Source organism: Coffea arabica, chromosome 1e (genome assembly GCF_036785885.1).
Source record: "Coffea arabica cultivar ET-39 chromosome 1e, Coffea Arabica ET-39 HiFi, whole genome shotgun sequence".
NCBI classification, from domain to species: Eukaryota; Viridiplantae; Streptophyta; class Magnoliopsida; order Gentianales; family Rubiaceae; genus Coffea; species Coffea arabica.
In genome coordinates this window covers 9,807,051-9,833,745 of record NC_092311.1, presented here as the reverse complement: position 1 = coordinate 9,833,745, position 26,695 = coordinate 9,807,051, and the positions used below count along the sequence as shown (strand labels likewise).

The 26,695-nt window shown below is 32.7% G+C and overlaps 1 protein-coding gene and 1 long non-coding RNA gene across 2 annotated transcripts; one reads left to right on the top strand and one right to left on the bottom strand.

Annotated features, from left to right (window-relative positions):
• The first annotated feature begins 623 nt into the window (after nucleotides 1-623).
• Nucleotides 624-11,922, top strand: LOC113700794 (uncharacterized). Its single transcript, XR_003450750.2, has 6 exons — nucleotides 624-766; nucleotides 1,389-1,505; nucleotides 1,608-2,989; nucleotides 10,386-10,498; nucleotides 11,446-11,519; nucleotides 11,659-11,922. It is a non-coding gene; the product is annotated as an uncharacterized lncRNA (long non-coding RNA).
• Nucleotides 11,923-18,172: 6,250 nt separating this feature from the next.
• On the bottom strand, nucleotides 18,173-20,277 carry LOC113700787 (eugenol synthase 1). Its single transcript, XM_027221233.2, has 5 exons — nucleotides 19,960-20,277; nucleotides 19,706-19,840; nucleotides 19,025-19,262; nucleotides 18,673-18,876; nucleotides 18,173-18,592 (listed from the first exon to the last, which is right to left on the bottom strand). Exons 1-5 carry the CDS (start codon nucleotides 20,140-20,142, stop codon nucleotides 18,426-18,428), a joined length of 927 nt encoding a protein of 308 aa, XP_027077034.1. The 5' UTR covers nucleotides 20,143-20,277; the 3' UTR covers nucleotides 18,173-18,425.
• Nucleotides 20,278-26,695: the final 6,418 nt, after the last annotated feature.

Sequence of the window (26,695 nt, the reverse complement as noted above, 5' to 3'; positions counted from 1 at the left end):
ATTGATAATTAATTAATTAATATTGTTACTTTTTTGTTGCCTAACAAATCACAATTAATTACCAAATTGTTGCAATTAATTGTTAGTTAATTAATCTACCTTGCTCCACCTTGAGAAAAACGCTTCCCTTTAGTCTCTTTCTTTCCCCCCCCCCAATACCGATGTGGGATAGAAACCCACAGGCTTCCCTTTAGTCTCATTGTCCCATTTTTTTTTTTCACTTTTCTGAATAAACATGTGGTGGGTAGACTTCCTCTCTCTGTAACAGCTTTTTCTGGTGGGATTTGACGGGGGGTTGGGCTCAATGCATCAAAAGTCTCATCTTTCCCTCTTTGTTCATCGACCGTCACTCTCTAAACCTCTTAGAACAACTCTCTCTCTTCTTCTTCATCTTCCCGCCTCTCTCTGAGAACAACAACGAGCAAGATGGTTTTCTTCATCTTCCCGCCTCTCTCATCTTCTTAGAGAGGCTCTTTGTTTTAAAGTTCTTCCCTCCCTGCCAAAACTTATTTAGCCCTTTATTTTTTTAAATTTTTTATTTGTCTAATATACATAAATTTCTGATCTTGCAGGTGAAATATTACAAATTTCCTCCAACACTTTTATTAGATTTTGTAAGTTTTTGTTGATCCCTTATTAAAAACAGGTTCTATATGGTTAAATGTGCTTTGCTGCATCCTTCATTTTCTATTACTGACTTATTCTTGTTTTTCTTGCCATATGCATATCTCGATTTTTCCCATGGCTATGAAGCATCAAAACACATGTAAGAAATTTGAGAAATTTTTTCCCTAATGCCTTCTAATGTTATGGGTCGAAATAATAGAACTATGTCTGCAGTTTGTCTTGCCTATGCCTTATTCACATATCTTGCTCCAAGAAGATTGTCACCCTGCTTCATTGCTATTCTATAAATGGTTATATGTAGGTAAATCGCTACTCTATTTAAGATTGGAGAGGTCTTCTATTTAAGATTTTTTCCCATGAGTGCAAATGTGTAATCTTTGTCATGGTGCAGGGTTTTTACCATAATATTTTGATTGGTTTATTTGTTTAGACAAAAGAAAAAGTGTGAGGTTGAATATTATATAGGTGCAGTCTTCCGATGAGTTTTTCCCTTCAACCTTCTGTTTTATCAAAATACCAGATTTTGAACAAATGTCATGAATCAGAAATGTCTATGCTCAATTATAGACTGATATGTGAAAGTCGGCTCTAATAATTTGAAATTCACTCCTTTAATTCATTAGTGAACAGTTTGATAATAGTAGCCTTCCTACCTTTTATCATGCAACTTATTTTAGACGGGTTTTCCTTCTGGGTTTATATTGTGTATGGCATTTTTAGCAATTAAAGGATTATTATATGACTAATTAAGATGTTAACAGGTTAGACAAAATAAGTTAGAGCGAGACTAATTGGCAGTGGAGTGAGAGGAGTCTTAACATGGGAAAGAACAAGTATAGAAGACATGTTAAAGATTTGTCAATTGACAGAGCAACTTTGTATGAACTTCAACTAGATGCTGCCTAAGGTATATGTAATTTGGTGATAAAACACTGCATTCTGCTGAATTATTTTGGTGGTTCTTGATTCTCATTTTGCAGAATTTAACTAGTGAACTCTACCACAAATCCTTGGAAGATGCTGCTAAGATATAATTGCTCATTATCTTTCATTTGCTAATCACTGGATAACATTTTGTTCCATGTGTGTTTCTTGTATTAGGAACAAAAAGAGGTTTACTTGAAATATCACACCTAGATAATCAGTTATTACAAAAATGCCTGGTCTGTGTGTCTATCTATTTTTTGCATATGATGTTTTGACTTGGACAAAAGATTGAAATGTTTAGTCCAGATTATTATAGACCAATGGTGAAGTATGTATATGTGTGTGTATAAAAGACTATTACATGTGGTGAGTTTATTCCTAGCATGTGTTTAGAGACCATTAACAGGTATAAGATTAGGAAATTATGGCTGCATATTTGCTCAATCCAGCAGTTTTGCTAGAGAAGTTTTGCTCAGTTATACTTGGCTTAGTGTCTTTAGATCTCGACATATTACTGTTGCTTGGGAAAATATTTTTGCTTTAGGAATCAGGGTTTTTTTATTGCCTTGAAGACTGCAGGGTGTAAAAAACATTTACTCATGTTGATATATTCACCAAGATTTATTATGGCTATAGCACAACGTATGGTAGCACAGGCGTGATGTGGATATGATTTGCTTCAAACAAGCAAATTTTTGTTTGGGAAAAAATCATATGATTTGCTTTAGTATTTCTATTTAACATGTATTTGCATTATATATGTTGACTTTTTTTTTGAGATTTTAATATTTTAGGTTCCAATCTTGGTCCTTTATGTTTTGCATTGCTGGTTAAGCAGAACCACCCAAAAGAAAGAAGAGGTTTGGCTGGTTGAAATTCATCATATGTGGAATTTGATAGTTTTCTTTGATGAAAAAATCTGGATTTGTTTTTTCTTTTCCTTTTTCCGGTTTTTTTAGTTGGCTTTTTCTTTAATTTTGGTTTCTTAATCAATTTGGATGTGAAACTTTGGAAATGCATTCAGATGTTTAGTGCTTAATGCCTATTTATGGTTTGGCAAACACAAGTTCTTTGCTTCCTGCTAATCCTCAGGCTTTTGTTGCTATTGTTTTGTTTCGTATTGTAGTTTCACACACCCTATGCTAGATTTGGTGGTCTAACATATTAATTATAATTATCTTTTATGCTCTAATATGTTCCAAATGTTTATTACAAGATATTAAGATATGCAACAAAGGATTGGAGAAATTCTTTTCTCAAAGTGCACATTATTTAGACTCTCTGTTTTTTCCCCTGGAAAAAAGTTAATCTAATTTGATTTTGTCTTTTCTTTTTCCTAATTAATTTGATTTTTTCTGCATTTGTTTGTTCTATATTATTTCTAGATAAAGGAACAAGGAAAAAGGAGGCTACTTTTCTCCATTCAACCATGAATGTGTGTTTTAATGTTTTTGTGTTCTCTTCATTCCCCCCTCTTCCTCCTTAGTAGTTTATTGTAATTTTTTTCTCGCTTTGCCCTATTTATTGGTCTTGAAAAAAGTGGAGGATGATTGTTTGGGAAGGTTATCCTATTTCCTCTAGATTTAAAGTTAGTAGATTACCTATTTCGTTTTTATTTTTTATGTTTTTCTCTCTCTCGTATTTTTTGCATCATATTGAAGCATTCCTTGAAACTGCAAAATGGATTGTAGGAATTAAAAGATTAACCTCCAAGTGAAACTTCATATATAGGGGAATATCTAACTTTTTTGCTAGCAATACAAAATAAAAAACAATTGGTTGTGACCAGATTATCTTTGCATTTTATCCCTTGGTAAGTGTTTAGTTGTAAAACAAGACATTGTACTGATGTTGGAATCTTATTGATTTTGTGTAAGTATGACTAAATATAATGTATATTGATGATATCTTGGCGATGAATACTCTTTCTTAGCTCTTTTTGATGAATCTCCTCACTACAAGAAAATTGCGTTTCTGTGACAGGCAAAAGTCGTCACTAAAAATTCAGAAGTCGTCACAAAAAAAGTCAGTGACGACTTTTACTGCTGTCATAGAGCTGTCACTAGTTCTATGTCACAAAAGGGGGTCCATGTGACGACTGTTGAAAGTCGTCACAAACGATTTCGCTTTTGTGATGACTCTTGTCGTCACTCATTGTTGTACATTGTGTGACGACTTTTATTGTCACTAAGCTGGCTAAATTCTTGTCATAGTCAACCCTTGGAGTTGTCACATTATGCTTCCGTTCAGTGACGACTTTTGTTGTCATTGTTTTCCATCCATAAAAAGTGACGACTTTCTGGTGTCACTAGTGAAACTTGTTGGCAGTGACAACTTTTTTATTGTCATTTATTTTTTTGTAAAAAGCAATAATCTGATGTTAATTACGCAACATAGCTGCCAACAATCACAAAACGTTCATTGAGTAGCAAGGAGAAAAAAAAAGCCAACATACGAAAAGAAAGCCAACATTCATTTCCAATAGAAGATCAACCCAAATACATATATATATAAATGTTGCCTCAAATGAGTCATAAACCATGCACCATCCAAAATAAGCCATTCAGTTACAATACTAGTGATTTCCCATCCACAATAGAGAGTAGTAAAGTTCTATACAAAAATATGAGCACGATTCTCATCTAGAACAAAACATGAGCACGATAGGCCTTGTAGTCTTCAATTCAAAAACCATCTTCACAGCAATGACTGGCTTCTTCTTCTTGGGAATCGTGTTAGAACCTACACGTTACCAAAATTGAAGCAATGATCACTGGTGTTAAAACTGGAACTACACTTCTAGATAGGCACCATATTATAAAAACTAATGTCACTCTAATTTGAAATTATAGCAATCTAAGTAAATTGCTTAACACAAAAATAAAGTGAAATTATAGCAAATAAGACATTGAATGTATATTCTATGAAATATAGAATAACAATACAAACACAATAAATATCTGCATGTTCACAAATATATATGCAATAACAATAACAATAATAACAATAAAATCCTAAAATCATTGAGAGCCTAGATGATCGTGAACCACACAGTATATCAAGAAAAAAAAAACACACACACAATCACAGGTGCCTCTTTTTCCTTAGCACAAAAAAGAAATTCTGATACAGAAAAATTTAGATGAGTTCGACAAAGAAAAAAGTGGAATACATCCCAACGTTCAAACACATTTGCTTTAAAAACACTAAAGTTTTGGTTGCAACATCCAGCACCTCAATGGCTGTAATTAAACATGAACAAGATTTCAAGCACCTAAATCAGCCCCAAGCAACTCAATTGCATTAAACAGGAATCAGATTTGGTGGAACCAGATTTCAAGTGCCATCAAGCAACTAAATTGACATCAAGCAACCCAATTGTATTAAAAATGAATCTCTATTTTGTAGAACCAGAATTCAAGTGCCTCAATTGTAATAACTATGAAGAGCAAACAATTTATTTATACCACAAAAGAAATTAGACATCCAGGCAAATGATGAAATACATTCCTAAGCACAATATGCCAAAGTAAAGACCATATTCATACCTCTTGAACCAGCAATAAACAAAGCAGACTGAACAAAGAAAATCATGTACCCAGGATACAATCCCTGCGACACAACAGATACATTTAATTATGTAATGAGGTGATATTCAGATTATTTATTATCTAAAAAAAGGGGGAAAATGAAAGGTCATATGGCTAGTGGACATGTTGCGTCTCAAGGGAAGGGAGAAGTATTATCACCAAAATTGGGGTAACAAAGATGCATTTGCTTTCAGATGGCAATAATACAAAGGATAATGCAATTAGGAAGAAAATGACCTGGGGACTATTATCAAAGAATATAAGCATCAAACACAGGTCATCATAACAGCCCGAGATCAGAGCATCAAAGATATAAAGGAATGTGGAAACACATAGTAAATACAAATATAAATTGAAAACATGCCTTCTTCTCTTTATTGCATTTGACAAAGTTTCCATGATGTTAAACATGGTGATAATCAGGAAGCCAAGAACACAACCAAGACTTTATCCTATTCAATCTCACCCTTGTACATCAGCCCTTTACTTCTATTCTACCCTTTTTTGGTCATGCTCTTCCATAAGCAGCAAGACCACATATTAATTAAATTACTAACATTCCACTGTGGTTTTAGTCCATCTTTTCCTCCAGCCTGCAATTGTCGTCCTATAACTCTTTCCAACATTGCAACTTTTGATTATATGGAAACATCCGGATTTCCATATCAATTTGTTAAGTTAGCTTCCAAAGATAACAACTATATTCTTTTCTTATATCACAATAAAATCAGTAAATAGGACCAAATGGATGGCACCAAAATGTGCTCCATGCAGCTCAAGAAACAGCAACATATTGCATCGACCAATATTCCTGATTCAGGAAAGCCAAGTATATAGCCAAATCATAGAAGATGGCCAACACAAGCAATCAAGTTTTATTTGCCAGTACCCTACAGAATCATGTTGTTGAAATTGTTAGCATGCACAGGTTATCAAAACTAATTAGACCATGCAAGAAAAATAAGCTGCCCTTGTTCGATTCAGCTTTTCTGAAGCTGATTAGAAAAGGTGATCATCCAAAAGGTGAACTCCAAAAATTTGGAATTACGTTTCACTTTTAAAATTTCTCCAACCTAAAAAGCTGTTTTCAAAACTAACTAGAAGACTGCTCCTCATAAATAGCCTTTCTGCATAAAATCGATTTTGTTACTCAGATGCTTTTAGCTTAAAAGAAACTATAATTAGCTGATTTTAAGAAACCAAGAAGAGAGAACCTGTATTTAGCTAATTAATATATATTTTACAATAAGGACCCATGCACCTGTTAGGAACATAAATGTTTAACTTCCATGAATACAACTACTACCAATTCCGATAGTGATATATGATCAGAAATATAATACTAAACTAATGAAACCATGTCTTCTCAAAAGAAAGGAAATGAAAGAAAAAAACTATAGCTCCCATTTTGTAGGGCAGAGCATGTCATACCCTTCGGGGAAAAAAAAAAGAAAAAAAAAGAATCAAGATGACGGGATAAGCTCAGGTTCCTATTACCATGTAGTATACGCTTTGCTTTACTGTAAAAAAAGAAGAAGATGGAAGGATCCTATTCCCTTACGCATTGTCACGGATATAAAAGGTAGCAGCCTCATGATTTTCCAGGTGTTCAGTATCAACCTGCTGGAATATTTCCGGCATTAAAAAAAAAAAGAAATTCGTCAAAACCATGTCCTTTTTCTACTGTTTTGTAACTAAATAAAGTCCAGTTGCCTACTTTGAATCTTTGCTTTATTCAAAGTGTTTTTTCGTATGATAAAATTGTGAGTTGAGTAAACTTGACCTATCGTTTTCTGGAATAAAATCGCTTTTTTGGTTGCTGGAGTCTTTTCGAGTCAATAATATGGATAGGGAAATGCAGCAATGAGCATTGAACGAATGCCCTGTTACGGCCTGCTGTTAGACCACTTGGGCATTTCAACAAACAGTAAACGAACATGAAAAATTCCAGCAATTCTTTGCTCAAATGAAGCCACGGTTGGCCCCAAAATCATCAGAAGTACAAGGGATTTCAAATTCAATCATGATATAAACATGCGCATGCTAAAATTTGAACAATCAACGGGACAATTGCAATAAACGAAGCCATGGCAGACATGCTTAGAGGACTTGGGAAGGAACTGAAATTCAAAGAAAAAGGGGCGACTTATAGTGCTCTTACTTGAGCGGTGGCGACGGCGATTATGACGAAGCTGAAGACGGTGAGTTGGAATTGGAAGATGACTAGGTCTGACTTCCTCCGAGAGCCTTCATCTAGTGTTACAGAGAACGGCAGCAGCCCAGGAGGTTGTGCGCGGTGTTGGCGATGGCAGACAGCAGCAGAGCGGACGCGGACTGGTGGTGACCTTGTTCTTCCTCCTCTGTCCGTTGCCGCGTCTTTCTCTCCTGATCTTCCTGTCAGCCGCCACTCTTCCTTCACTCTGTTTTTTTTCTTTTCACGCTCAAGGCCTCCCTTCCAAGAACCCTAGCTGCTTCACTGCTCTTCTGTTTCTCTTTTTCTCCTCTAAAACCTAGCCGCCCTTTCTCAGGCTTCCCCCTCAGCTTTTCTTGCTCACTTGTGCGCCGCCCTTTTTTTCTCCTCTATTTTGTTCTTTTTTTCTTGTTTTGTTCTTTTCCCTCTGTTTTGTTCTACTGCCAAAGCCCTCCTCTATTTTCCTTCACCTGAGCTGGTGCTAAAGAGCTCGACGCGGTTGCGGGTCAATAGAGGGGAGAAAGGGCTATCGTCAGTGGTGAAGGAAATGCTGAAGAAAAAATTATGGTGCTGGATAGCTCGGACTTCAGCGGCTGATGGTGGTGGATTGCGGCGGACTTCAGCGGCTAACGGTGGCTAGCGGCATTTCGAATCTACGGGAAGGAAGGGTTAGTTCACCATAGGAAGGAAAGACTGAGAATGAAATTTGTCTAAGTGTTGGAAGAGAGAAGTGGCGAGACTTTTATTTGTGTGTGAACAACCAAAACGACGTCGTTTTGTAGAGATTTCAGCCACCCGCCTCGCGCCTCTTTCAGATTTCAGACTGGCGCTCTTTTTTTTTTGGCATCTAAGCACGTCTTTGAGATTCCAGGATTCACGCCTTTAGCTTCATACATCTTTTTTCTTTTTTTTTTTAGCCAATTTTTTTTTTCAGGTTTCTTTTTTCATACTTAATCTCTTTTTTTTTTCCTTAATCTCATCTATAAATATCAAATAAATTATTTGATATTGGTTTCTTTTTTGTGCATGTATATATATGTGTGCTTGTTTGTGTCTATATACATCTTTTTGGGTTTGGACAACTCAATACACAAATTATTTAAGAAATTACCTTACAATAAAACTTACACAATAAAACATGTTTAAAAAATTTAACATGCATAGAATCGCTTATATACAGTATAGCACTTCTTACTCATGCTTATCCTACTCTTTGTCTATTACTTAGTTTTTATAATAAATTAAAAGAAACATGTAATCAAATATTCTGTTAAATGTGTTAAAACTCTCAATCTTATTGCACGACAGATATTTTACTGAATAATTTTAATTTCGTATATACCCATTCCATATGAAAATAATTATTACTTATGATGTATTACACGTTATACTAATCTTTCACAGTGCTAACATTAGACTACAAATTATATTCAATTACACTTTTTCAAATTATTTCAGTTATTGATTTTTGGAGGTTGTTATAAGGAATAATAAACAATTCGTGAAAACATTTTTATGCTCAGACATGTCTATTATGTCAACTTAGCAAAAATTACAAATATCTAAAAATAGTTTGTTATTATATCATTTGCATTTTGCTAATACGTAATGAATAGGGGCTAAATTATAAAATTAGGGTGTCATATCTTCGGTGTTTTTGCTCATATAAAAGAATTGGGGGCTAAATAATAAAATTAGGGTGCCATAGTAGAATTAGTGAAATTTGATGAAAATACTATAGAATTGCTTATATACAGTATAACACTTCTTACTCATGCTTATCCTACTCTTTGTCTATTACTTAGTTTTTATAATAAATTAAAAGAAACATGTAATCAAATATTCTGTTAAATGTGTTACAACTCTCAATCTTATTACACGACAGATATTTTACTGAATAATTTTAATTTCGTATATACCCATTCCATATGAAAATAATTATTACTTATGATGTATTACACGTTATACTAATCTTTCACAGTGCTAACATTAGACTACAAATTATATTCAATTACACTTTTTCAAATTATTTCAGTTATTGATTTTTGGGGGTTGTTATAAGGAATAATAAACAATTCGTGAAAAAATTTTTATGCTCAGACATGTCTATTATGTCAACTTAGCAAAAATTACAAATATCTAAAAATAGTTTGTTATTATATCATTTGCATTTTGCTAATACGTAATGAATAGGGGCTAAATTATAAAATTAGGGTGTCATATCTTCGGTGCTTTTGCTAATATAAAAGAATTGGGGGCTAAAAAATAAAATTAGGGTGTCATAGTAGAATTAGTGAAAGTTGATGAAAATACTGTAGTATACAGTGATGCAAAAAGTTGTCACAAAATTGGAATCGGGTAGACTTTCAATGACAACAAGTTATGTTGTCACTGTAGAGAGAGCGTTTGTGACGACTTTACTTGAGTTGTCATAAATTCATTTCCCACGGCATCAAATGAGATGCGCGCCAACTATTTCGTGACGAGTTGAGAATGACAACTTCCAATGTTGTCACTGATTATGCTTGTGCTGTACTCATCTGTGATGACACCTAATGTCGTCACTGAATTAGGTTATCTGTGACAAGATTTTTGTTGTCACATAAATTTTTGTCACTGAAAAACATATTTCTTGTAGTGCCTCTTGTTCCCATCATGATTCTGTTGTTTGGTGATTTCTCAAATCATTTTCTTGGTTTTGTTCTTGCTCTAGCTTTTATTTGTTTAAGCTATCATGGGACATCCTTTTTGGTTTTAACCCTTTTGATCATTTTTTTCTCATGGTAGATGGCTACCAAAGCACATAGAAATAAGGTAATTTCTTCCTGACAAAGAAGAAAATAGTTATGGCTTAAGATATGCATGTTAATAATTGTACTTCTTGCTGCAATTTAATTTGTTTTATTGAAGTGTATATAAGGTTCCTAAGCAAGACACAAAGAGCATCATCCAAAAAGCTAATTCTTTTGACTTTTGAATCTTTGAATACCTGTGCATCGTGGCAATGGTAAAAACTTGGTTCTAAATTTCTTTTTTGCTTTTCAAAATAGAAGTAAGAAAATTGTGCCCAACATAAAGGTGCAATGGTTTATGTATACGCGGTCTACTATGAGAGATAGGTAGCCAGCTATTTCACACTTTTGGATAACATTTTATAACTCAAGTAAGTGAAATTAAATTCTTGGCTTCTTGTTTTCTTGTTTTCTTAGTTTTGTATCAATAAGTTTGATTATGCCTACATAAGTTTGATTATGCCCACAATGTGCTGCTTGCTTTAGTAAGATGTTGGTGTGCTATGTAAATAAGTTTCTTAATCATTGACTTTAAAAATTTGGCTACTAAGATAAGCACAAAAATTAGGACGAGAAAATTCCTATGGTAGATTTAATATAAATTGGGAACTTAAGTGGCGTGCCACTTTTGCTGTTTCATTGGAGCACAAGGACTTGACAATTTAGGAAGTTGTTTAACTAATTAAATGGCTGAAATGGTTTAAAAAATGTCTTTTTCAAAAAGGTGAAACATATTTAAATTGTAGCACTAAAGAAGTTGTCATTTTCTTTTTATTGATTTTTTTATACAGTATGTATTATACAAAATTTTTTTTTGTCTTTCTTCTTTTCTCGAATTCGATTAAAAACTTACATACAACTCATAAGTAATGACAAAAAGATGCAGAATATTGGCCGACTAATATCTTGTCCTTTTTGGAGGGCACAAGTGGGAATGCAAAATTTGGTTTAAATCCATTTGACAAGTGTGCAGTTTCAAACCTTTAAACATGAGATACACAATTTTTATACTTAGTCTAACTCAGCCAAATAAATAGTTGTGTATCTGCTTGGTGACTTTTAAGTGTAGAGATGTTTTATTACATTTGATGAAACAAGAGTATGAAGCCTCCTTGGTGAGTTCTTACTTTATATTATTTAAATAGTCAAAATTAGTTCAAAAAATAATATTGCAAGTCTTCTATTCTACAAGTTCCTATATTCTTTTCTTTATGTGTCTACGTTTTATGAATTCCAAAGAAATTGAACTTCTTTCGTCTTTTGGTGATTTTAATTCCAAGATTCAAAAACAGTTTTGAACAAGTTTCAACTATTGTAGGAAAACAAGATTAAAGTGATAAAATTTGTTGGGTCGGTGGATGAATATTTTGGCCTCAAATGCCATTTTGAAAGGTATTAATACCTTTCTTTGCTGTTATCATGCGCCCAAAATATTTCCATTATGTATCTATTTCATTTGCTTTATCATATCTCATTTGCTATGTCAATAAGGTTCTAAACTTGAGATAATGACTTGTTTATCTTATCACAGACTGGAAGCATATGCAGCTCTCCACTCCCAATTGTGTCTGAGTCTTGTATCTCTTACTATTTACATTAAAAAAAAAGGAGTCTTCATGGGTGTTAGTAGTTGAGAGAAAAAGGGCATTTCATAGCTTTTTTGTATTTTTATAATTTATACCTTTTGGAACATTAAGAATATTGTACTGATACTGCTTTCTAATGGGAAAATCTGGTGGAGAAAGAAATCCAACAGGTCCTGTAACTTACAATTATACTATTCGTTTTCTTTCTAGATGAGAGTCCATTTTCTTAGTCTGCTAACATGGATGCACTTCACGGTTACAGTATCATCGAAAATTACTTTTACTAATTGCTTTAGAAACTTTTGAATGGATAAATACGATACAGCTTTATCTAATTTTGAATGGATGAATACAATATTTATGATTTAGCTTAATATAATTTGCAACCATTATGTACTTTGTATAACTGGAAAAACCTAAATAATTGGGCAAACTTGAAATTATGTATGATGCATAACTGGGCAAACACGAAAATTTTCACCGCGCATCGCGCGGTGTTCTCCTCCTAGTTGTATTAAATGTAGTTAAGAATTTAACATAAATGTATAAATAAATTTAGTATAAATAATTAATAATTTTTATTAATAGACATGTATAATTAGTAGTATAATTGATAATATATTATATATATAATGATGTACATATATATTTTTTCAAACGGGTGGCGGGGCGGGGGGTAGGGCGGGGGAGTAAACCCCCGCCCCCGCCCCCGCCCCGTTTCTAAACGGGGGGAAAAAATTCCCCCCGTCCCCGTCCCCGCCCCATCCCCCGCCCCAACCCCCGCCCCAATGACCCCCAATCTATCCATAACTTTTCCAACCCCAAACTGTAAAACTCAAAATTCGAACTCTGAACTTGACAGCAGAAAAACTCACGAACCCTCTTTTGGTCACTGGATCGACCCTAATGATTAGTAGATATGGTTTAAATCTCATATTGTAAATAACTTTCCCTGAATATCAATGCCTGAAAAGATATTCATATCACCCTTACGAGAAATTAGAAGTTTGAAAAAAAGTGTAATATAATTTAGAACTAGATTTTAACTCAAACATATAATCAATATTCGTTATACAAATTGCATCTTGGAATGTTGACGTATTTTAAAAATTTATTTAGTTTTTAAATGACAAATTGTCATGTCAAATTGTAATATATTTTGTTATGAAACAATTAAAAGTATGGATGTCCCTTTGTATTCCCAAGAGGATTAATTCTTGATTTATGGTTACATTATGTATAGAAGTTACAATCCATAAATCTATTCATGTAGTGGAAGAATCGTTTCATAGGTTTCTTCATATTCTTGTAATAATGGGTGTTTAATAGGATTGATTGTTCCTTTAATCTTGTAGTACCTATATATAGAGGTACATTGACACCCTTTGGAATGACTTTTGTATCTTATTGGAATATAAGAATATCACTCTCCATTTCTCTACTTCTTTCTCCAATATTTCACTTGATATTATAGTAGCTTATTTTATTAGTTTTATAACACGTTATCAGCACGAGTCTCTACTTCTGAGCAAAGGTGAAACACGAGACTCTGTCAAGATTCTGCTAGTGTCAAATCAACTGTTGGTTTTTTTTCGAGCAACTCTTGACTACCTATTGAGGTAAATCTCTAACTCAAAAACTTATTTCAATTTCTTATGGCTAATATTTGAATTATCGCAAAATACAAGTACCTACTGTTGAACAACCACTAAACACAAACATATATTGTTTGACATCTTTGAGGTAATATTTCTCCTTTTAATTCTACTTGTTTACCTTTATAATTATTCGTTATAAATACTTATATTCTGATGCATTGAGTTTTAGAGATGTTATTATAGAAAATCAATTATATTTGAGGATCTACTTGTCCTTTGAAATATTTAAAGAAAAAAATTCGACCACCTGAAGATGGTCGTTGTTTAACGAAAATATTTGCCACTAGAAGATGGTCATTATTTCAAAAGCCTGGTATGATAAATTTACCTGTGGCTACAAGAACATAATTATGCAATTTTTAGAATTACTTCTCAGTTGAAATTGTGTTGAGAAAATTTTACTTATAAGATATATTAAAAATAATACTCTCCACAATTGATTTCTCGAATATGCTCCTGTAGTATCAATATTAAGAGAAATTTTGAGAAGTATTTTGTACTTATTGCATGCTAGTTCTATTCCATTCCCAGAAGTGAATGCGACTAAATTTCAATTTATTAGTTATGGTTGTTGCCATGACTATGATTTTGGTAAATATATATTTTACCATGACAAGAGAAAAAATTACCACTTGAAGTGAGATAATAATGATAAGGACAAGAAAATAAAGGTCCTAAAGATAAATGTCCTGAAGTACATTTGACAAATCAAAATTATAATCGTATCTTCACATGGCCAATTTCTTTAAACACCCTGAAGGTGTATGATGTTTGATTTAATTTATGATAGTAATTAGCTTTTCTTCCTGAAGAAGAAATGAATGTTAAATATTTGGGATCAAAAAAAAAATTATGGTGATTATATTTGTCCCATAAGAATTATGGTGACAATGATATGTATCTCATTAATAAGTGCTACTATATACACTATATTCCAATGAGAGAGACAAATACAATCAGTTGTAGTGTATAAGTGATTGAAAGCTCCAGAAGAGCCACTACTATATTTCTCCCTGTAAGAGAAAAGTTTGTTATGAATAAAGTACTATTTTTTATCATGTCTCGAAAAATTTATTGAATTTGAATATCCGTTGAAATGGATATCAAATTGAGATATTAAATGAGACAATAATAGAGATCATGTTTAGAAATCAAATGAGATAAATGTTAATTATATCATAATAACCATTCGAGAGAGAAATGGTTATCGATATAGTTGTCTTCATTCTCATTTGATTTATAATTATCACCTGCAGTAAACCAGAAGTTTACTGATCCCAATGAATACATGATTTAACGAAAGTGAAAATATTTGAGAGCCGACAAATGTTTATACATACCCCCTTTATATTATATATGGCTCCAAAAAGAAATTTAGAATTTATGTCGGGTATGAATCACTTTTTACGATTAAATATCATAAAATATTTGATGGGTGATCTATTAAATGATTTATTTATTCTGATGAGTTACGATTCCCGACATTAGGGGGAGGAAGAAATCAATCGAAAGGAAATCATCTGAAAAAAATTAGATTTCCTCGATCCTCATACAAAATAACGTGAACTGGAAGTTCAAGAAATTATTCATTTGCTGAAAACTGCAAATCAATTGCCAGATATATTTATCGACTCCAGATGAGCCATTAAATCAACTATTCCTGCAGGGAATACTCTGGTTAAAATTGATGTCCCTGAAGGACATGTACAAGTGTTACAAATAAATTTAAGGCCGGCCTATCTAAATAAGGTATAAATTGATTTCAAATAACTCCGGAGATTAAATAAATGTCATGATAAAATTCAACCTCTTGAAGAGGTTGCTCCTGAAGAGCCAACTCCTGAAGAGAATGAAATCATAGAAAATTTAATTGGAGCCTAATGAAATGTAGCACTTGATATTATAGAAGTTGATGAGGATCATGAATCTAAATCGGTTGATGAATGTCGGTATAGAAATGATTGTTCAAAGTGGAAAGATACAATCCAATCTGAATTGGATTTATTGGTTAAAAGAAAAAGTTTTTGGACCTGTAGTCCAAACACTTGAAGGTGTAAAACTAATAGAATATAAATGGGTATTTGTGATAAAGAGAAATAAGAAAAAGGAAATTGTGAGGTATAAAGCAAAACTTGTAGTCCAAGGATTTTCACAAAGGCCTGGATTTAATTATGATGAAATGTATTCACCTGTAGTGGATGCTATCACATTTAGATATCTTGTGAGTTTTGCAGTAAATGAAAAATTAGATATGCGTCTAATGGACGTCGTTACTGCATATTTATATGGAAATCTTGAAAATGATATTTATATGAGAATCCCCGAAGGATTTAACATGCCTGAAGCATACAAATCAAATTCTAAAAATATTTATTCTATTAAACTACAAAGGTCTCTGTATGGGCTCAAACAATTTGGACGTATGTGGTATAATCGCCTCAATGAATGTCTGACTAAAGAAGGTTATACCAATGATCCAATATGTCCATATGTTTTTACCAAGAAAAATGGATCAAATTTTGTGATCATTGTTATATATATCTTGATGATCTAAATTTGATTGGAACTCCTGAAGAGAATCAAAATAATGTTGAATATTTGAAGAAGGAATTTGATATCAAAGATTTTGGAAAAATAAAATTCCTTGGTTTACAAATTGAACATTTGAAGAGTGGAATTTTTGTTCACCAAACTGCATATACCCGGAAGGTATTAAAGCGTTTTTATATGGATAAGGCACATATATTAAGTACTCCAATGGTTGTCAGATCATTAGATCCTAATAAAGATCCTTTTAGATCGTGAGAGAAAGATGAAGAGATATTTGGTCCTGAAGTACCATATCTCAGTACAATTGGCGAAGAATATTGGAATGCGACGATTAAAAGATCTCAAATGATGTTTGCATCAGGGGGAGAAATTAATACACAAGAATAGTGTACTCTTTTTCCTTCACTAGGGTTTTTGTCCCGATGGATTTTTCCCTAGTAAGGTTTTAACGAGGCATATTCTTTGTGTAATGGACATCCAAGGGGGAGTGTTATGAAACAATTAAAAGTATGGATGTCCCTTTGTATTCCCAAGAGGATTAATTCTTGATTTATGGTTACATTATGTATAGAAGTTACAATCCATAAATCTATTCATGTAGTGGAAGAACCGTTTCATAGGTTTCTTCATATTCTTGTAATAGTGGGTGTTTAATAGGATTGATTGTTCCTTTAATCTTGTAGTACCTATATATAGAGGTACATTGACACCCTTTGGAATGACTTTTGTATCTTATTGGAATATAAGAATATCACTCTCCATTTCTCTACTTCTTTCTCCAATATTTCACTTGATATTATAGTAGCTTATTTTATTAGTTTTATAACATATTTAAGTTATTAGAGAAATTTTCCTTTAAAAATTAGAAACTATAATAGAATTTAGAATTAGTTAAAATAGAAGATGGTTGTAATTTACAAAGCTAATTAAAGCCCAAATTCTAAGGTTCTGATGAAAAGTTCAATGTCATTCTCCAGGGTTTTAGTGGAACAAATTGTCACGTAACAAATAATTGGGATGCAGAGAAGGGTCCACAACAACATCTATAAGTTGCTTCCGACCAATCAAAGGATCCATTTTGGTGAATATTGGCCAAAGCCAAATCAAAGAGACTACTTACTGAACAATTTACCAGAAAATAAGGCATGAAAATTGGAGACCGGAATCTATATGAAATGGATGAAACACACCATGCTTTAGTTCAAAGGCGACGTATTTGAGATTATAAACACCATGCGCGGGCCACTGGTATTTCTTCCATTAAATGTTCCTTAACAAAGTTTTGCTGTTGACATCATTACTATATCTCAATAAAGAAACAAGCAAAGAGCGAAATTCAAAAGCATCCCTTCATTGAACAACAACCAGACACAATCATAGGCTTGGTGGGTTTAAAGCAATAATTATGCACCTATGACTCAACAAACGTCTTTTTCATTTTTTTTTAGGGTAAAAAATAAAAAATCCATGTGGTAAACCTAATACACAGAAAAGCCCCTCATAGTTTCAAAATATATAACACGACACCCCATTCTTTTAACTAAATTGTAAAGGTAACGGAATCCGTTAAATTTAACGGAAATGGACGAAATTACCAAAATGCCCTAATATAATTAAGTAAAAGACAGCGCAAAAAAATCATTTGTTTTATTTTCTAGATAGAGAGAATTGAGGGTTAAGGGGTAGAACAGGTATATTTGTTAAAAATTAGGTATAAAATTTTTTTTTAGATTCCAATAAGTCATTTCCGTTAAGTTTAACGGATTCCGTCACCTTTACAATTTAGTTCAAAGTACGGGGTATTATGTTGTATATTTTGAAACTACGGGAGGTTTTCCTGTGTATTAAATTTACCACAGGGGATATTTTTTGTATTGTACCCTTTTTTTAAATCCTTCCGCTCCTCCCCACACAAATGTCTTTTTTTTTTTTTTTACCCTCCCGCTCTTTCCCACACACTTTTCATTCTCCAACTACCGAACAAAGGATTTGAACTCTCGATTTGACAATTTGACAGCAGGAAGGATTCTAAAAATCCCCCCCAAGCCACAACTCAACAAACTTCAAGTTGCTTGTTCATCAACAAAGTAAACCACAACGGCAATGGCACAGATATGATTGCATATTGTTAAGCCTATTCTTTCAACAGTCGCATTAGAGTTGTATTTCACAAAAGTCAGAAATTTAATAGCAGCAATTCACAAGATTGACATGCTTATAAAATGAGTTGCAAGGAGATGCGGTAGAAGCATTGCAGAAAAAGGAAAACAGCTCGTTTCATTACTAAGTTATTCCCGCAAAGTTCGGAGAATATTGAATACCAATATAATAGATAACAACTCCTCCTATTTTTGAAACTTGTGCTAATACATTTAGTAAAATCAAATATAGCAGAAGCATTTAACAAAGATCATTACAACACGTTCAACACAAAGTCTTGGACCAAGTTCATCAGCCAATTATTCCAGGCCATGACCACATCAATCAGAAGACTAATGAACTTCTTAGACGAATCGATCAAGGTACTCCTCGACAGTGGTGTACTTGACATTAGGATAAAGCTCTGAAGCCTCTACACCGAAAGATGGCTCAATTGCAAAGTTGGTAGTATCACCGTTTACCAGAATTGCATGGTTAATTGATAATATGACATTGAGCGGAATTGGAGCCTCTGCGAAGAAATGGTCCATTCATACACTAATAATTCATACAATAAAGAATTAAGGAAATTGAAATCAAACTTCTTGTCACCTTGGATGTTCTTCAGGAGTTGTTCCTCAGGAATATATTCTTTCTCCAGAGTTTTACCAATCTTCTTCTCCCATACTGCCACTAACTCTTTAAATGATACACTATTCTTAGGAGGCCTAATGTAGACAACTTTGTTCAATGCTCTTGGATCATCAACAGTTTTGATGGTGAAAGTACCAATGTCATGTTCTTCATTAAAAACAGCTACAATTGAAACATTAAAAAAAAAAAATTTTTAAGCACCAGTACAATATTCACGTTCTTACAGGATAAATTCAGCAGAGGATAAGAAAATGATCAGGTGAAGTGGGTGAAAAAGAATAAAATAGCCAAGTGATATTATATGCCATACCTTTAGCATTTCCATCTCCCAAGATGACAACTTTATCTCGTGGTGGTGCAGTGGCTCCTGGCTGTAACAAGGTTGGAAGAAAATATCCAGCAAAAGCGTTAGACGAGATATAGGTGTAAGGGATCCCTGCTGCCTCAGTAGCTCTACGAATCTGAGACTTTCCTGCAAATGCAGACTTGGCAGGCTCAACTGCATTTTGGCGATCCACATCAACTCCAAACTCTGAAGGGTAGAATTTCTGAGAATTTCACCATATTATGTGTCAGAATTTGGGAACGATAGTAGATAAAAACTGACACAAATTATACTCTATTTCATTCCAATCTGCATTCTTTTCCTCAAATTCACAGATTGTCAAATCACTGTGGTTTTTCACGATGACTAAAAGAACCTCAATTAACTCTGCCCAATAGATAGGCTTAAAATCGACTGAAATTTCAATTAAGCAAATTGGCCAATTAATCTTAGTTGCTTCTCCACTCCGAAAATGTATCATCAAGCTCTACGAACGACACATGAATTTCGTGTGCATTATCAAAATTTACTATATTTCAACAATTAAATACCTATAATTATCTAAATTGCAGAGCTACAGATCTGCAACATAAGAAAAACAACAAACGTATTCAAATACAGTCCCCAGTGAGAATCATTAGTAACAAGACCACATAAACAACACACCTTGACATTTCCAGCTTCTTTAATTGCATCAATGATCTTCCTCTGATCATTCAATTGTCCGTTACCAACAGTTGATATGACCACATCCACCTGTTTTATGGCCTTCACTAAACTTTCATGATCATACAAGTCACCCTGCTCCAAGGAAGAATTCCAATATCGAGATAAAAAACAAGCATCACCAGCTAAAAGGGAAAAAAAGGAATCCCAATTGACAACACTGTCAAATGAATTGAAAAATTAACGCTGCTTACATGAACAAGAGTCGCCCCAGAGTTCTTGAAGCCTTCAACAAGTTTTCCCTTAACAGGATCAGAAACTGTAGATTCTCTAACCAATACAAAGGTGGGATGACTAGCCTTAGTGCTGGCCGCAACTATAAACTTGCCAATGTATCCTGTTCCACCAATGATCAAAATCTTGCTTTTTTCTGCCATTCTTGAATATTCTGAGATATCTAAAACTGAAGGGTTATGGAGAGTTTTTTAAACTGATGTAGAGGATCGGGAAAAGAATGAAGTCTGGGGACGATGGCATGCTGAGGAACGCTATTTAAGCAGTTCGAGGTTGGTTTGGAAGGTACTGAAGAGACCTTTCACGTCCCTCACTCAAGCAAAAGGGATCTATTAAGTCGAGTTGTATTTGATCCTTGATAAAGGTTAGGTTCATTATTTGAGTGACCAATGAAAATAAGAGTAACTTTACTTTGAATCTCCAAACTTGTACTTCTTTCTTGCTTTGCATCCTAAAATTTCGATTTAAGACACGTTACATTTTAAAATCCATTTTTAGACGCTTGTACTCCAAACTCTAAGTTTGTCTCATTTAATTCCAATAAATGACAAAGTTAGCTAAAATAACAAGATAAAGGGCACTGTAAATTAATAATTATTATTATGCCTTTATTTGTACATATTTTCAATTTATGAACACTTAAAACTTCATCTTAGAGGAGGAGGGGTATATTAGATGGTACAGAAGGAGGGAGTGTAAGTAGAGGTTCCGACTTCGAAATCTCCCATTTACACATAAAAAGAAAAAAGAAAAAGATCCATCTTTGGGGTGGGAGGGGGGGGGGGGCTATTTGCTTGGTTATAAGTTAGGAGGGATTGTAAGTATGTGGTTCAAAGTTCAAAACCTCTTACTTATCAAAAATAATAATAAAAAAAACTCTATCTTAAAAGCTTCATAACAATAGGAACAAATAAAATGACAGCTAAGAATTACCCTCCAAAATATTCATTTTTTGTTTCCATACCTCCTTCTCGGGTGAAGAATTTACATGAAACATTTGTCTATGTTTGGATAATAAATTATTTGGGATATTTTTTTAAAAAAAAATACTGTAACACTGTTTTTTATTTGATGTATGTGACATAAAAGGGTAGTTAAAAAATGTATTGATGATACAAGCAAATAAATACAATGCAAACAAACCAATTATCAAATTAGTGCTCTTCTCCCAAAAATAGAATCCATTTGCAGAGAGTTGGTTGGTTTTGTTACTTAAAAACAAATATGGGGAGGCGAGAGAAGAAGCGACTGCAGGACTAGGTTCTACTTATAAATGAATGGAGCCGGCAATGGTGGTCAAATACATCAACGTTAATGAAACTAACTGTGGATCAGAAACAAATACCAATACCATTGGTAAACGTTAAAGATCGGCACCCCGAAAAGAGTTGTGACCTGAATTGACAGGAAAATCTTACCAAACATTGCTCAGTTTTCACGCATCATTTATCGCACGAAATTTCTAGATTCCTTCTAGAACTCGTCCGCCGAACACTCGAAGAAGACAAAAGGGTGTTAGGTAAAACTGAAAAATAAAATCTAAAATCTGAACACTAAGAAATTCAAATGCTAAAATATTATTTTGGTAAATCTATTAAGTGATACATGTTTCATAATCAGTTGAATTTAAGCATCGAATTGCATGTATATTATATAAGTTTGGTACTAATACAGGTTAGTAAATGAGTCGAGCCGAATTGATTGTTAGGCTTTGAGCTCGATTTAGTGATCTAACAATCAGGAAATAATGGATCCTATAACTTATTATTTCCTTGATGTTGGAAATATGACTTATAAAGAAATTATGAAATTCTTTGCTTGCTTTTGAGTCTAGAAATTAAACTCTTGCATGAAGGTTTTAAGTTAGATTAACTATCTTTTACATTCTATTTTGTGAATATCAATGATAGAAGGGTTTCACAAATATCATGATTGAGAAAAACTCTTATAGTATTACTCCTACTAACCTTAATGTATATTAATTTACTAGAAAAAATTCTTCTAAGATCAAATGAAGAATAAATTAATATACTATGGGAAGAAACAATTTAAATTGCATTCTCTACAAATGTATTACGGTGACACATGTGTACACCTAATTATCAAGAGTCACATTAAGGGCATTTGTTTTCATAATTATCTAATGTAACTCTAATAGCGAGTTACTAGTGTCATAATTACCCTAATTAAAATCTCTCAAAATTTGGTAGAGATTTTGTGGTAATTTGTGACATTATTCCTGAAAATAGAGATTTCTCCATTTGTACCTTATAAAAACATTACCCAATTCATCCTTAAACTCTTGTAGGTATGCAACATAGTAACCAGAGAACTTCAATTCTCTATAGAGAACATTTTGCCTCCTACTGTTTCAAAGAGAAGTCAACCAGTAGGTTCAAAGTGGATTTATCTTTATGTGTTTATTTGACAAGGAGTTTTTCAATTGATTGCTTCTCTAAAATAATTAAATAATTATTTTGACAAAAGCTACCAATTTTCCATATGCAAAAAGTCAAAATATGAATCCTTACCATTTCAAAACTCCATTCTAGAGTCAAAACACTCCCACTTACTTCATGTTCTTAATAAATTTAAATCTCCAGTTCTAATAATTCTTAAAGTGTAAAGGAATCTAAATTTCTTGAAGTAAGAGCCTTGTTTCCTTTGTACAACTTCTTTATGTGTAGGTTGATTACCCTCACAAAACTAAACATAATATTTTAAACTTGATTTCCATCCATACCATAATCAAAGTGGTGTTTAAACAATATTGGAGGAAATTGTTTAAGTATATATTTCAATTTCAAGGCATTACTCACAAGATATAAAGATTGTCAAAATGCTGTACCCACAACTATCTCATTATTTCCTTAAGGTATATCATTTGGATGTAACTAATCAAGCATTGCTTTTACTCATTAGCAATGCTTCATAATTAAGGAATTTATAAAATGAGCACATATGGGATAATCCCCTAATTTTGTGTGCCTTCATTTTATTTTCTATCCCTCAAATTTCAAATTTCCTTTCTCATTTGAACACTTACAGAGGTATCAAATATTGATCCTTTATCAAATAAGAAAGGAACTTTATATTTGATGAATGGTTACCTAATAATGAGATAAATATCTCTCACCAATCAAAAAGGATAGAAAATAATTCACAAAATATTGGTGCTATAATGAAACTCTTATGGCATCCATAATGGTTGAATAGTCTGCTTTACTTATACAGTCTACCTGAAATTTTATAGTCAATAAATCTAAAATATTTAAAGATTTATGATTTATCAACTCTTTATTTCATTATAGAGATATATCTCAATCTCTTATGCCAAAATTTAAGGAGTTTCCCTAGTGATAAACATACTTACTGCCAATATAATTACTGTGGTCAAGTGCAGTATATTGCTCAATTCAAAAGATGGTACTGAAAACTTTAGAATTAATAACTTCACTATTTTCAAAATTTACTATTGGATAATGAGGTTCATAATCATACCCAATAGTAATTAATTTAAAAATAGAAATTCTAAAGTAATAAGAAAACAAATTTTCTTGAAATGAGCAATAATACATCACTTATCTTTATGTGAACATTTTTTTTAGTTTCTATAAAGAAACTTTTGTTCACTTTTCATATAATCAGAAACTTATTATACTAGCAGCGTAAATTGACAGCTTTAGCCAATTCACCAAATATATCACAATTTATAATACTCAACAATTGAGATTTTTCTTTTGAGTTACTTTCTCTCAAGGTCAAATATCAAATATCATTCTCTTACAAACAACGTTGGTCTTTATTGCTGTTCGACTTAATGAGAACAAAATTACCTTTCTTTCCATTTCTTCTTTCATGAAGGTTGAGTTTCTCTTAATTCTTAACCTCTTTATCCTTTCTTAATACACATGGTTAAAACAAGTAATTAACCATATATCCTTATGTGTATTATAAAGGTTTGAATGGTTAAGAAATTCTACAAGAAAGAATCAAGAATGAAATGCTATAAAAATAACTCAATCCCAATGTGATGGGACTTTAATTGATGATATAGCAAAATTCTCAACTCTAAGAAATGTGCTAAAATACGCTTCAATATTTAAGTGTCACAAAAGAAAGTCTTCTAATGGTGCTAGTTAAAACTTGTGACAATTTCTTTATGGTTTTCATGCAAGATTTAACTATAAATAATTAGGGTTTGAACCCTATTTTATATGAATATGAGACAAAATGAACAAACTATTAAATTGCTCCCAGTTCTCATACTCTTTTTTTTTTCTTGACGGAGGGGGTATCCGGGCCATCGGATAAATCGGACCCGACTAATCCACCACCGGCGCGAGAGGAGAGGCCCCATCCCCCCGAACACGTTAACCATGGGACTCGAACCCTAGCGGGCACTGGAAACGGCTCCTAAGGAGGCGTGCCGTGACCAATCGAGCTCCCAGTTCTCATACTCAACCTCTATATTAGCAAATATATCCACATTATGAGAATGGTTTGTTTATTCTCATGAAAGTGCTAATTTAAAACTTGCACCAAAACAAAAGAGAATGAATTTAAAAATCAAGCTAATAAGAACCATAAAATCATTGGAATGAAACACTGAATTAACAATCCAGAACTATATCATAAAAAAGCTATGAAAATTTGTACCTTTATTTTGAATCAACCTTATGTCAATTTAAATACTAAATTCAAAACTTTCTATGGACAAAGGTTGCAAACATGCATAGAATTTACTTTACTTAATCATAAGACTAGTAATCTAGGACAAAGAATTAAAGAAATAATTCGTACCGTGGGCATAAAAATATCTCTTAATTGACTGTCTAATTTACCATCTTATGTCAATTAATCTCACCAAAATAATTACCTCCCTGTGGGGCTGGATAACTATCTCAATGAATTAATTGCAACTTGATGATATAGATGCCATTTTTTTAATTTCTTTAATCACTCAATAATATGTGAAAAAGAAATACAAAATTTCTCCAAACACCAATATACTTAAGATGCTGTGGCTACTCCTAAGTATATGGCTTTATAAGAAAAATTGTCAACTAGTCAATATGTTGACTAAAAATTCATGATTTCAATCACCAAATTGTATGTGATGAAAAACTTTTCTCATCAAATATTTGGGATGCTGTGGCTACTCCCAAATATGTAATGTAAAAGTGAAATTCTTAGCATGGCATCTTGTTATTTGTTAATAGTCAAAAAACTTTATGTTGATTGAATTTCATTGAATTTTCCTTTCTTTTTATAATCACTTAATCTTATGTGATTAAAGTTATTTACACCACATATTTGAGATACTGTTGCTACTCCCAAATATACGATGCAAGAAAACTTCTAATGAAAATTCATAGAAAACGAGTAGTCAACTTGTTGACTAGAAATCCTTGATTTTAATCACTAAACTATATGTGATCAAAATTGTAGTACACCAATGTTTGAGATGCTATGGCTACTCTCAAACATAAAGTGTGCTAGACTTTATACAGATATCAAAATAAGCAAAAAGTCTGTATTTTGACAAAAGAATTTCATAATTTCCTTTTTTTAATATTCATTTTTAACCATCAACCTTTATGTGATTAAAATACTTCATGCATCAAACAATTGAGATGCAAGACACACTTTATAGAGGAAATTCTCTGAAATTTAAATGTAATCAATCATACTAATGTTGACATTATAATATGAGATAAATGAACCTAAGTGTAGTGCACAAAATGCTACATAATTCCAAATAACAACCGATTATTGGAGGAAATCTGGATGAATTGCATAACCAAATAAAATATCATATGAATGATACATATACATAGGATTAGTAAATAAATCTTAATTATTGAGACAATGGACCATAGATCCCATCGCAAATTAAATTCGATTCGTTTAAACTTGATACGACTCTCTAAAACTTTTATCAGATTACCAATAAACCATGAAATTATAAGTTGAACAACATGGTTAGAGGTTGACTTTGATACCACATGTTAAACTTATTATGTACATATGAATGTACTACGCAGTTAAAATCTAAATACACTTGCCTCTAACCATTATTGTCAAACACAAGTTGATCTTTCTTGTGTTTTTGACTTCTTCCTGTCTATTCTAAGAAAACAAAATATGTAGAAGAAGGAAAAGTAGAAGGAGAATTTAGAATCAAGATCTTCTAACCTATGTCTAACCCAAAAGTGTACAATTGATAGAATACCACAGAATATTTATAGACTAGGCTAGGGACCCTTACTAGCAAATACAAAAATTCCTAGGGTTTCCTTCCATCAAGGAAATCTTGCCAAAATTCATAGCTGAAAATAACTTTTTCTGACTAATTGATTGATTTGATTGATTAACTGATTGAATAAAATATCAATTAATCATTAACAAATGGGAGATACTAATTAATTATTGACAAAATGTCATTCAATTAATCAGGATGTCAATCATTATCTATTGCGAGATCCTAATTAATTATTGATAAAATGTCAATCAATTAATTATGATATCAAGTACTTTAGAATCAATTATGTGGGTCATAATTGCCTAAAAATGAGGTAAGTCTTACATAAATGAGCCCCCGTTATGCTGTGCACTTACTCCACTTTTTACTCACTCTCCCCTTGCTCCCACTGCAAACTCATTTACCAGCAAGATTCTACAAATTGAAAGCAT